The sequence below is a fragment of the Megalobrama amblycephala genome, linkage group LG11 (assembly GCF_018812025.1).
Source record: "Megalobrama amblycephala isolate DHTTF-2021 linkage group LG11, ASM1881202v1, whole genome shotgun sequence".
NCBI lineage: Eukaryota > Metazoa > Chordata > Actinopteri > Cypriniformes > Xenocyprididae > Megalobrama > Megalobrama amblycephala.
Genome location: NC_063054.1, coordinates 3135922 through 3149013, shown reverse-complemented (window position 1 = coordinate 3149013; position 13092 = coordinate 3135922). Strand labels below are relative to the sequence as shown.

Sequence of the window (13092 nt, the reverse complement as noted above, 5' to 3'; positions counted from 1 at the left end):
TTTGTGCAACGTTGTTATTTAGCATTTAAGCAACTTTTGTGAATATCTTCAAAACCGTTAGTCCGATCAAGACGAAACCATAGAGGAAAATCAGAAACATAGGTCGTTGACAACACGCTAATGGCCAAATGTCAAACTTTTGGTAAAAAGTGGCAAAAAAAAAAATGCAGTCAACTTTGGTTTATGGTTTTGTTCCATAACCAAAGTGGAATATCTGAACAAATTGATGTAAACTGGTTTAATTTGCACTATTTAGGAGCGTTTCCAGTTCCCCTCCCACATCACGGATGTGTCCGAGGAGGCTAAAGACCTAATCCAGCGGTTGATCTGCAGTAGAGAGCGCCGATTAGGTCAGCAAGGCATTGAGGAGTTCAAGAAACACCCCTTCTTTTCTGGCATCGACTGGGACAACATCCGCAACACAGAGGCACCGTACATTCCTGACGTCAGCTCTCCCTCAGACACCTCCAACTTTGATGTAGACGATGATGTCCTGAAAAACCCGGTTGGTTTAACTCTGAAATGCTTCTATTGTTGAAGGAAAAGTTATTTTGTTACATAATACATCAAGAACCTGAAGCCTTGATTATACTTGACCTTTGACTTCTTCCGTTTCTACCCTGCAGGACATTGCTCCCCCAGTATCTCACACGGGTTTCACTGGGCAGCACTTACCCTTCGTGGGCTTCACCTACACCACAGAAAGCTGTTTCTCAGACCGTGGCAGTGTGAGGAGGGTGGCGCTGGTGGATGGAGGCGCCGGGGAGGATCTCGCAGACGGGGGTCTGCAGGTGGAGGCCTTTGAGAAGAGGATTCGCTGCCTGGAGCAAGAGAAACAGGAGCTCAACCGTAAACTGCAGGGTAATGAATAACTTGATATCTTAGGAGAACACAATTAAAAGGTTTGCTCACCCAAAAATGAAAATTCTGTCATCAATTACTCGCTAAACCTTAGAGATTCATAAAGAGTTCATAAAGTCCTTAAAGATAAATTAAATCTTCTCATTAGAATACTTGGATAATACCCAACTTTTTTACTTTACTCTTCAAAGTTACTAGCCACTCAGCATTTTCACTGGCTACAATTTTGACATCGATGCCATGGGGAAAAACTGCCATATAGATATTTTTAATATTATCTCATAATTTGGCAGCAGGTTTATTAGGCTGCTGTCACTTTAAGACCTGACGCACAGATCCATTATACTGTTACACATGTGTTTTCTTTCTCAACTGTTTACTTCAAACATAACTGACTGTGTTTACATGAATACTCACCAAGACTGGCATTTTGACAATTTTGTGTGCATTTTACTGTTTAAGCACAATAAGCAGTGAAAAATGACTTAATTTAGTACTGAGAGACTGCTTTATGTGGCACACTTTGGGTGTGAGCATAAAATCTGTGGGAATGAGTAAAATTATGCACTATATGCACAATCCCACACCCACAAAATTCAAGCCTTGTAACACCAACAATATTGGAGAAAATGAAACGAGTGAGTGAGGGGAGGAGGGTTTGTGTGTCGACTCGCTGAAAGAGCAGCTGGTATCGTGTGTCTATTCTCTGGAAAATGAGAGTTTCAGATATTTCATTATTGATATATATTGAAAAATCAATATTTTTGACAACACTATATTGCACTTAGTTTATTATTTCAGAAGTCTCTTTATAAGACTACAACTGAAAAATGTATATATTATGTATTTTTATATATATATTACATATAAAATTCAACCATACCACTGCTGAAATTGGCGGTTGTTAATGTCAAGCCCTGATTATACCGCTCAATTCATATGGATTTCTTTTACACTATCTTAACGAACCTTTTGAAACATAAATGTTTTGGTTTAATGGACTTTCAATTGAGCAACAGAAATCTCTCAGGTTTCATTAAAATGTCTTCATTTGTGTTTTGAAGATGAACAGACGTCTTGTGTGTTTGGAACATCATGAGGGCAAATATTTTCATTTTGGGTGAACTCACTTTAAACCCTTGTAATAACATCTAGTAGTGTTATTAGTTCTGTTTCATTTTTGTAAATGCATCAGTGAATTGTTTTCTGAGTATATAATGATTGTTTGTTCCACACGTGATTTCCTAGAATCCACTCAGGCTGTTCAGTCGCTCCATGGCTCTGGGCGTGGGGCCGGCACACTTGGTCGTGATAAAGAGATTAAAAAGCTCAATGAGGAAATCGATCGGCTCAAAAAGAAACTAGCAGGTAATGGGTCTCTCAATCATTGTCAGTGGATATATGATATGATAAAGTCTGTTAACTTATGAGTCATGTCAGTGTACTCCACACGCGCCTACATTATAGATTACCTGAATTCATAGGAAAGCGCTTTGATAAGAAAATTATTACGATTGTGAGTCATCACTGTTTCCACTTATCAGAATTTCTTAATTTGATTATTTGGCTGTTCATTTGTGTCAGCTAATCAATCACATTCAGCTAATTCTGACTGATTTGTCCTTCCTTAGACTCTGATAGGCTGGAGCACCAGCTTGAGGAGGCAGTGACTCTTCGACAGGACTTTGAAAGTTCCTCTACCAAACTAAAGGCCCTGGACAAGCAAGTCAGAGCCCTCAAGCAGGAGAAAGAGGATATACATAAGGTATGATTGACTAGAGGGGTTGAATTACCAGCCAAAATGGAAGAGAAATTATGCTCATAAATTCAGCCCCATAAACATTTAATCAGGTTCCTTCCTCTGCTTCCTCTTTACGATTCCAGTTCCTTGAAGGTTCCATTAACAATTCTTTTTGTACTTTGAGGAAGAAATATTTAGAAACAAATTTTGATTTCATTGGCAAGTGATGCGATGCACTGAATATTGCAAAAGGTGATTTTTAGCGATTTCTATTGTTTACTACATTTTGTCAAATGAACAACCAGATAGTAGCTACACTAATTTAAGTCTCACATGCATTAAAGTCTGCATGAAATTCACTGTATCTATTTTTAAAATCCATATTACTGATCTTTTTATTTATTTATTTTTACCTTTTATAGTGTTTTTATACTGCAAGCTCACATCTCAGTATCCAATCAACAACCAATGCGCAGAACTAAGTCCCACCCTACATTTTTCTTCTTTTCCGTTAATCCCTTACACGTGGATGTACATCTCAAATGGAGTTGCAAAATTCTGGAAATTAACAGCAATTTATGGGAATTAAACAGAACAAACTGGAAATTGGCAAAATTGTAGGTTAGCCTATAACAGGAAACTTAAATGGTTAAAACAACCAGATTTAATTCAGTTGAATTTCTACCCTGCGCATTCCTCAATCACATGTGGGGAATGTTAACATTCCTCAATCACAGACGTTGAGTGGCGACCCAACATAGTACCAAAAAAAAAAGCAAACAAAATGTCTTAAAATCAAACATTTCAATGTCTTCATTTAAAATGATTTATTTTATTTTAAAGAGACGCTTTTTTTATTGACAATGTGTGAACAGCTTGCAATGAAACTTAAACGAGACCTTCTCCGACTTCCTAGGTTGTCTATGAAAGCTGACATGACGTCGGTGAATCACATTCAGTCACTGTTTTGGCCGAGCCTCACTCATGTCACTATGAAGTGTGTGCGAGCATGAGCAATAAGTTGCTGGCTGCAGATCATTTAACGGCCACCGGTGTCACTAAAAACAAGGGTCTCTGAATTCTATATGTAGCCTCTTTAAAATAAAATCTATATACACTACTGTTCAAAAGTTTGTGGGCTATAGAATTTTTTTTTAAAGAACTTTGAAAGAAAAAAAAAATCCCCAAAACTACATGATTATACTGAGCACAGTTAAAAATGTTATTTTTTTTAAAATTTGTATTAGTTTGCATGCGTGTCTGCTTATGACTTTATGCTTGTATATGATGAAGTTTGGATAAATGATCCGAAATTTCCAATAAATCCCCTTTAATTCCTGTAAATTCTTGTTAAGTGTCCAACTTGGAATATTCCCAAAATTCCACAGCTTAACTTCCCATGGAACGTTTCCGGAAATGTACCTGGAAATTTTCCACTCGTTTGCAACTCTAATCACAGTGTAGAACAAAAGATCTGCCACTACTTCAGTTTCATCGTGATTAGGTAACACAACAGGAACAGTAAAGCAACAGTTTGATTCATGCTCCAGAATCGTTTTGACTACACTGGCCATTCTGTATAGTTTTGGTAAAAAAAAAAAAAAAAGAAATTATTTTTAAAAAACAGCCGTTCAGAGTAAGAACAGGTTCTCAGTACAGAGATACTGTGGTGTAAAAATCCCATGAACACTTTCAGAATTAGTGTTGTCATGCACTGTTAAAGAAATGACATAATGGCCAGAGAATGGTTCTTCCTCCTCTCTCCTGTCCTCGTGCTGAAGATAACACGTCCTCTTCAGCCTTATTGAATCAGGAAGTTCAAAAACACTGGGCTCGTTCATCAAGATTAATGTCATCGCCCCGTCACATAAGGGCATGTCAAAATTCTCACTGCGCATCACATTTTTAGCTAATCGCATTTGTCCGGCCATCTCACTTGACCCCGAGCCCCAATTGGCTCGTACCCGCCGAAGCTCAGCGTGGCTGATGTATGAGATCCATTCAAGTCTGTTTTCGGTCAAAATACTTCCTGTAAGGTTCGTCTGTGTTCATTTCACTTCCTTACGAGCGTGTGTCCCGTTCTTTTAGCGCATAACTCCCAATTCTCTTGACGATTTCTATTTCTCACTCAGCCTCTTTTTCAGTCCTTTCTCTCCAGGCGCGGCTGCTCTTTCTTTTTCTCTCCTTTCCGCTGCTCCTCTCACACAGTTGGACCCGCGCATCTGTTTCCCTGCTATCGTTTTAATATCTTCAACCTGATTTATCCGTTCCTCTCCCTTTCCAGCAACTGGTGGAGTCTCTGGATCGCCTGAAGTCTCAGACCAAGGAGCTGAAGGACGCCCACCAGCAGAGGAAGCTGGCCATGCAGGAGTTCTCTGAGCTGAACGAGCGCATGGCCGAGCTGCGCTCGCAGAAGCAGCGTCTGTCGCGACAGCTGCGGGACAAGGAGGAGGAGATGGAGGTGGTGATGCAGAAGATCGACGCCATGCGCCAGGACATCCGCAAAACCGAGAAGGCCCGCAAGGAGGTGAGGAGCATGATTGAAGGAGGTCACGCACCCCCTCTTGTAATGTTATGACTGTTTTGGATGTGTTTGCAAAGTAAATGGAGATGAATTACCAGGGGCTTTCAATCAGGAAGACGTATCCACGTTGCATGTGTCATCCTGGTATTCCGAACCGGTGCCGTCCGGCTCCCGCCGGGTGTTTATTACTCATCGTCATCGTGTTAACACCCCCGGGGCTGACTGAGGGCACAGATGAAAACAAGGCCTTGGAATGCGGCACATTTTTGAAGTTCATCAGTCACGCTCCAGAGAGAGGCAGGCTCAACAGCTCCAGATCTCCCTAGACGACAACAGGAATGTCTTCACACCCCTTCCCGCCCCCTCCTGTCCCTGCAGGCCAGCCTCACGGACCCCATGACCTCCTCTGGACCGCAGTGTCTAACTCGAGCCAGATGGGCGACACTGACCGCAGCGCAGGCCCACTGCTGACTGCAGCTGGATTCAGACCATCCCCCCTTTTTTACATTTTTTTTTTTTTTCTTTTATGTTTCTTTTCTTTGTCTCCCATGCACAAGACTTTAGGCAGAAGTGTCTCTTGGGGCAAATGATTTTTTTTTTTGTGAAGTCTTAATGTCAGGAAGACTCAACAGACATGGCTCAAAGAGAAAAACAATTCCGTTAAAAAAGTGTGCCGTTAAAATTAGGTCAAGATTGAAGGGTTTATGAGAATGTCTATACGAGTCCTTGTTTTTTTTGTTTTTTTCCTCACATATTGATTGTTTTTCTTGTGTGTGTGTGTGTGTGTGATAGCTGGAGTCTCAGCTGGAGGATGCGCGTGCCGAAGCCTCTAAGGAGCGTAAGCTCAGAGAGCACAGTGAAGTCTACTCCAAACAACTGGAGAGTGAGCTGGAGACACTCAAGGTCAGAGGTCACTCATTCATACACTGCCTCTCTACTGACGTCAGCCAGCTTGTGAATCTTTCATTGGTGAATCTCATGGTAACAAAATACTGTTAATGAACAGTAAAAATGGTATACATACAAATAGTGATTATAAAAAAAGACTATTTATTTATTGTAATAACTTTATTTATTAAAGTCCCCCTGTAGTCAATCATTTTAATCCCTTAAAACTCATCTTTGATCACCAAAATTATATATCTAATTATATATTTAAAATTATATATTTTTTTTTTCCTGGGAAAAAATTTCTTAATGCCTTAAAATAGCTTGAATGTAACTCTACACCCTTGCTTCATTTAGTATACGTGGATCAATGAATATGCTAATTAGCCCCGCCTCCACTCACTCGCATGAGCTCAGAGATCCACTCAGTCAACTTTACTGTAGTAAACACTATACAGTGGTATCGCTTTTTACAAAGTCGGACACATGACGGTAATTAATATGATTAGGCTTTTGCTTGACTACATTATCAAACAGCTAATAATGTGTTGCTAATGTTACACAAACCATATTCCTGTTCTTCATCTCGGTCTGCCTTCAGTATCAATCAGCATCCTTAGAAATGTTTTGAACAACTCAGAAAGTCAGTGGAGAAAGGCATATTTATAGTTAATCTTAATATACATCATACACCGCCATATTGCTAAATCTACCCGATTTTTCATATAAACAAAAATATTCCGGGATAACCTGGCTTCTCTTGAGAGACTCCTGCTTCTTATTCAGTTCTTCTGATTTTTGGCATGTTCTTTGTGACAGCTATTTTCAGAGATTCACTATTTTCCTCTTCCATTCATCTGTTCATTAGCTCCCTCAGGTGTTTCTTCTATCGCCTTACTTTCCCTCCTGTCTTTCTTTTTCCTCCTGCCTTGTGTAGGATATCCTGTGGGGTTATTTTTAGCAGGATGTTCCTGCTTTGTTTTATGTTTTTTCCATCAAGACTCGCTCTCTCCTTTGCCTCCTTGCTCACTCTTCCTCTACTCTCCATTGATAAGTGTCTGTTTGTATATGTTATTAGGGCTTTAAATTGATTCAAATCAATCTATATTTTTACTGCAATAAATGTACTGAATTAAAGATCTGATTTAGATTGTTTGATTCTTGTTCAGGTGAAGCAGGGAACGGGTCGCTCCTCAAGCCTCGGCTCCGAGACTCAGCAGGAGCTCACCAAGGTGAAGTCGGAGCTGGATAAGAAGGTATTGTTCTATGAGGAGGAGCTGGTGAGACGTGATGCCAGCCACACTTCAGAGCTGAAGAACCTGAGGAAGGAGCTTCATGACTCTGAGGGTCAGCAGCTGTCCCTGAACAAAGAGCTGCTGGTGCTCAAAGACAAACTGGAAAAGGCCAAGAGAGAACGGTAAGCTGCTCTGTCAACTGTCCCGGTTGCGGGTTGGCATCAACAGGGTTGATTCCAGCTAGTGATAGAAAACAACTGATTATCTGGCTGATATTTAACCTTTATGAGGTTATCAGCATTGGCCTAAATCTGAGAGAAACCTATGCACGTTGAACTTGAACTCTGAAGTGGACTCCACATTTTATTAGTCTGTCAGAACACAGTCCAATAGGACAATTCCATTTGATTAAACTCTATTAGTCCATTGAAGCAGGAATAACATAATGTGTGCTTTCTAGATGAGAACAGAAATAAAAAAAACACTTCAGTAAAGATAAATCTTATTCAAATTATTCAAGCAAAAGATAAACAATACAAACAAAGAAACAAAAGAAAATAAACTTGCATTACAAACATCAGGCAGCACCAAAGTATTTATAAATCAGGACCCGTTAGCACACGGCTGCAGTGATTGATTAATTAACAAAGGGCGTGTACAAATCAATAAACAGCTGATTGAAGAGAAACTGGACAAATTAAATTGCGGCATCTTAGTAAGGCAACCCTAGAAAAGGACTGTAAACAATGACTGAAATAATAATCTTTAAAACACTAACATATAAAAGTTTGTAAAAGTTTTAAATAATTATTTAAAATATTTATGTTTTCTGTTTTATTATATTTTAAAATGAAATTTATTCCTTTGATGGTAAAGCTGAATTTTCAGCATCATTACTCCAGTCTTCAGTGTCACATGATCCTTCAGAAATCATTCTAATATGATGATTTGATGCTCAAGAAAAACATTATTGAAAATAGTTGCACAGCTTAATATTTTTGTGGAAACTGTGAAACTTTTCATCAGGATTCTTTGATTGGAAAGTATTTGCTGTCACTTTTGATCAATTTAATGCATCTTTGCTTAATAAAAATATATATTTTTTTTTAACTTAGTGACCCCAAACTATGTTATGTTATATGATATGTTATGTTATGTTATGTTATGTTATGTTATGTTATGTTATGTTATGTTATGTTATGTTATGTTATGTTATGTTATGTTATGTTATGTTATGTTATGTTATGTTATGTTAAAACTTTTAATAATATAACAATTTAGTTTTCTATGCAATCCTGTCATCAGCCATTACAAAAAAAAACTCAAATCAATCACTAATTCTAGTCCCGTTCTGTATCCACAGGCAAACCGAGATGGACGAGGCCATGGGTGCTCTGAAGGAGAAGTATGAACGTGAACGCAACCTCCTGAGTGATGAAAACCGTAAACTCACTGCAGAAACTGACCGGGTAGGAAACCATATTTCACGTGACAAGTGACCACATTGAGTATCAGGTGTAATATTCAGAACTTGACACTGATCCTGAAATCTCCTTCCCTGCAGCTCTGCACTTTTGTGGACAAGCTGACGGCTCAGAACAGGCAGCTGGAGGATGAGCTCCAGGATCTAGCATCGAAGAAAGAGAGTGTAGCACACTGGGAAGCACAGATTGCTGAGATTATCCAATGGTGAGATAATCTATAATCTACACGGTGTTTATGAACCATTTGTTGTCAGCGAAAAATATCTTAACCCTCTGGTCTTCTTCGGCTGAAATTTTTTACGTTGGGACGATACTTGGTGACTTTTGTCGCATTAGCTATGTGAACACACAAAGAAATCATGGACATGATTTGATATGTTAAAGGGTCGAAAAAAAGTCACACTTGGCTCCTTCGTGGTCAAAAATGACTGACATAGGAAATAAATGGGAAATACAAAAAAATATGCAAACACAGAGAATCCTAATACAAATTAGCCACTGTGCAGAAAAAAGTGCACAGCAATGAAGGGGTGACACTCTAAAATGTCAAGAGTGTAAAAGACACCCCCACCCATACCCCCTCCCCCCACATATATATATATATAAACTAGCACAACTATAACAAAGAGCACATTTTTGCAAGTGTGTAAAATAATAAAATTAATTATTCAGCCACAAAGCAGTAAAAAAAAAAAAAAAAAATGAACAGCCAGGAAGAGGTTACACTCTAAAACATCGAAAGTACAAAACAGACACACCTACTCAAACACACACTCATAGACACATGCACAAATGAACCGGTTTGGCTGTAACAATATGGTAAAACTGAGCAAAAAGACTCAAATAAGAGGTTGAAATCAGATCAGATCCAGATTTATTAAAGGTGCCCTAGAATTAAAAATTGAATTTATATTGGCATAGTTAAATAACAAGAGTTCAGTACATGGAAATGACATACAGTGAGTCTCAAACTCCATTGTTTCCTCCTCTTTATATAAATCTCATTTGTTTAAAAGACCTCTGAAGAACAGGCGAATCTCAACATAACACCGACTGTTACGTAACAGTCGGGATCATTAATATGTACGCCCCCAATATTTGCATATGCCAGCCCATGTTCAAGGCATTACACAAGGGCAGCCAGTATTAACATCTGGATCTGTGCACAGCCGAATCATCAGACTAGGTAAGCAAGCAAGAATAATAGCGAAAAATGGCAGATGGAGCAATAATGACTGACATGATCCATGATAACATGATATTTTTAGTGATATTTGTAAATTGTCTTTCTAAATGTTTTGTTAGCATGTTGCTAATGTACTGTTAAATGTGGTTAAAGTTACCATCGTTTCTTACTGTATTCACGGACACAAGAGCCGTTATTTTCATTTTTAAACACTTGCAGTCTGTATAATTCATAAACACAACTTCATTCTTTATAAATCTCTCCAACAGTGTAGCATTAGCCGTTAGCCACGGAGCAAAACCTCAAACTCATTCAGAATCAAATGTAAACATCCAAATAAATACAGTACTCACATAATCCGACGCATGCATGACGAACACTTTGTAAAGATCCATTTTGAGGGTTATTTTAGCTGTGTGAACTTTGTTTATGCACTGTTTATGGCAAGCGCAAGCTCCGTGGGCGGAGAGCACGAGCATTTAAAGGGGCCGCAGCATGAATCGGCGCATTTCTAATTATCCCCCAAAATAGGCAGTTAAAAAAATTAATAAAAAAAAATCTATGGGGTATTTTGAGCTGAAAGTTCAGACACATTCAGGGGACACCTTAGACTTATATTACATCTTGTATCATTCGATGGCATCTTTAAGCTGTGATAAAACATACCCGTTAACATACCCTGTAGTAAAATTAATGCAAAAACCGACACTTCAAATCAACATTTCAAACTAAAAAAAAAATCTAAACCTTGACAAAACCTTGTCTTTGAGAATGTTTAAGTATAAATGCAAACCCACAACTTTATAAAAATATTTGTCTAAAAACACAAGATCATTTATAAGCCACTTTATATCGAACTATATAGGAATATAGTGGTTACACCGTGGCATTACATAAGTTTTCCTCCCACCAGATGGTACTAATCTACCTTGAAAATTTTTAATTTTAAATGCCCTGTCACATGGAATACTACTTTAATTGAAAATTAATTTTAAAATATATTAGAAAAAATATTGTGTATTATTTTTAATGGGGAAAAATAGCTAATAAAAATTGTATAAATATTGCATAGTATCATAAAATACTCCCAAAATTTTAAATGATAATCAAAAAATATTATTAAACGAAAATATATTACATTGGTTTTCCTGAAAAACAAAAAAATGACATTTTTGTTGTCATTTGTTACTGTGAAGGAGCCAATTGTGACCCCTAAACGAAGAGGACCAGAGAGTTAAAATAGAATTTTAGGGTGAACTGTGCAATGAAATGGAAGTTTTGGTTTGGTGACATAGCAGTTAAATTGCTGAATCTGTGTGTGTGTTGTAGGGTGAGCGACGAGAAAGATGCACGTGGCTACCTTCAGGCTCTGGCCTCCAAGATGACGGAAGAGTTGGAGTCTCTGCGAAGCTCCAGTCTGGGATCCAGAACTCTGGTAAACATCTCTTTCATTCGAAATGAATAGAAGGGAAGTTACTTTGTGATCTGAGGATAAAACTGAAGATTGATTTGAGGTATCAGCGCCGATACTATATCAGGCTTTCACCTCTGAACTTTGTTAAACAGCTGATCTGGTGTTATGCTCCAGTTTTTAGTTCATAGGGATATATAGGGCATCTGTGATGAGAGCGAGACTTCTAATTTTGTCAGAGAGTGGAAAGCTCTCTCTAACTCCTTTGAGCCGTAGCACAGTAACATTAGATTTGCTTTAAATAGCAAATCTAATGGAAATTGATTGAAGGGAAGTGACATGTTAGTGTTGTAGGTGATGGAGGTCACATTTGATTTAATATCCTTTTCTAAGGAGGTTAAGGATAGACTGTAGGAGATTGGCATGAGTGCCTCTCCCTCTTGAACGTGCTGTTTATTGCCATATTGGTATCTGCTGATGACGGCTATTGATTTGCAGCCCCGAAGGTTTGGGTTGAAGCCATCGTCCAAAGATGCGGTCAACGTTGCTTATTCTCAAATTGAACTAATTGGCTTAATTGCAGGGTTGCTACAGGATATGGTACAAGTGTAAGGCAATAGAGTTTGGCAATTGGTGAAGTATGCCGTAAACTTTCTGTGTTTGGGTCATAGAGCTCAAAAAAATCTCAGATTGAATTCATTAAAATGCCATGTTGTGGTTTTGCTGATTTTTAAATATAATTTCTGTAAACAAAATTCAGACATTTCTTGTTAAAATATGACTTGACATTACTTCATACTTGCTCAAATGTCTCTTAAGGAATGTAATTAATAGGCTGTTCAGTTTTATATATTATATATATATTTAAAATACAGTACCATTCAAAAATTTGTGGTCAGTAAAATGTTTTTGAAAGAAAATAAATCTTTTATTCAGCATGGATGCATTAAATTGATCAAAAGTGACTATAAAAACGTTTATAATGTTGCAAAAGGTTTCCATTTCAAATAAATGCTATTCTATTCATCAGAGAATCCTGAAAAAAGGTCACGGTTTCCATAAAAAAAAAAAAAAAGCAGCACAACTGTTTCCAACATTGATAATAAATCATCGTGTTAGAATGTTTTCTGAAGGATCATGTGACACTGAAGACTGGAGTAATGATGCTAAAAATTCAGCTTTGATCACAGGAATAAATTACAGTTTAAAATATATTAAAGTAGAAAAGAACATTTTAAATTATAATAATATTTCACAATATTACTGTATTTTTTTTATTCAAATAAATGCAGCTTTGGTGAGCAGAAGAGACTTCTTTCAAAAACATAAAAAAAATCTTACTGACCCTAAACTTTTGAATGTTATAGATAGATAGTGTTGTCAAATCGATTAATTACATCTAAAATAATATATATATATATATATATATATATATATATATATATATATATATATATATATATATATATATATATATATATATATATATATATACAGTATTATATATGTCTGCATGTATATACATACACATATGTATACATAAATGCATATGCATATATATTTGTGCTGTCAAACGATTAATTGTGATTAATCGCATCCAAAATAATAGTTTGTTTACATATATGTACTATGTGTATTTATTATGTATATATAAATACACATATACATCTATTTATTTAAGAAATCTTTACATGTATATTTATATTTATATATAATTTATATGATATAGAAATATAAATATTTTATATATAAATATGATATT

The 13092-nt window shown here is 37.1% G+C and overlaps 1 protein-coding gene across 8 annotated transcripts in view; it reads left to right on the top strand.

Moving 5' to 3' along the window:
* Positions 1 to 13092, top strand: part of cdc42bpb (CDC42 binding protein kinase beta (DMPK-like)) — a 98223-nt gene that overhangs the window by 53456 nt on the left and 31675 nt on the right. For all 8 annotated transcript variants that reach the window (XM_048208335.1, XM_048208333.1, XM_048208337.1 and 5 more), the window contains exons 8-17: positions 257 to 505; positions 627 to 861; positions 2110 to 2229; positions 2493 to 2626; positions 4887 to 5129; positions 5919 to 6029; positions 7184 to 7431; positions 8613 to 8718; positions 8814 to 8938; positions 11249 to 11354. In XM_048208335.1, the coding sequence (XP_048064292.1) occupies positions 257 to 505; positions 627 to 861; positions 2110 to 2229; positions 2493 to 2626; positions 4887 to 5129; positions 5919 to 6029; positions 7184 to 7431; positions 8613 to 8718; positions 8814 to 8938; positions 11249 to 11354 (1677 nt within the window). The remainder of the gene's footprint in view (positions 1 to 256; positions 506 to 626; positions 862 to 2109; positions 2230 to 2492; positions 2627 to 4886; positions 5130 to 5918; positions 6030 to 7183; positions 7432 to 8612; positions 8719 to 8813; positions 8939 to 11248; positions 11355 to 13092) is intronic.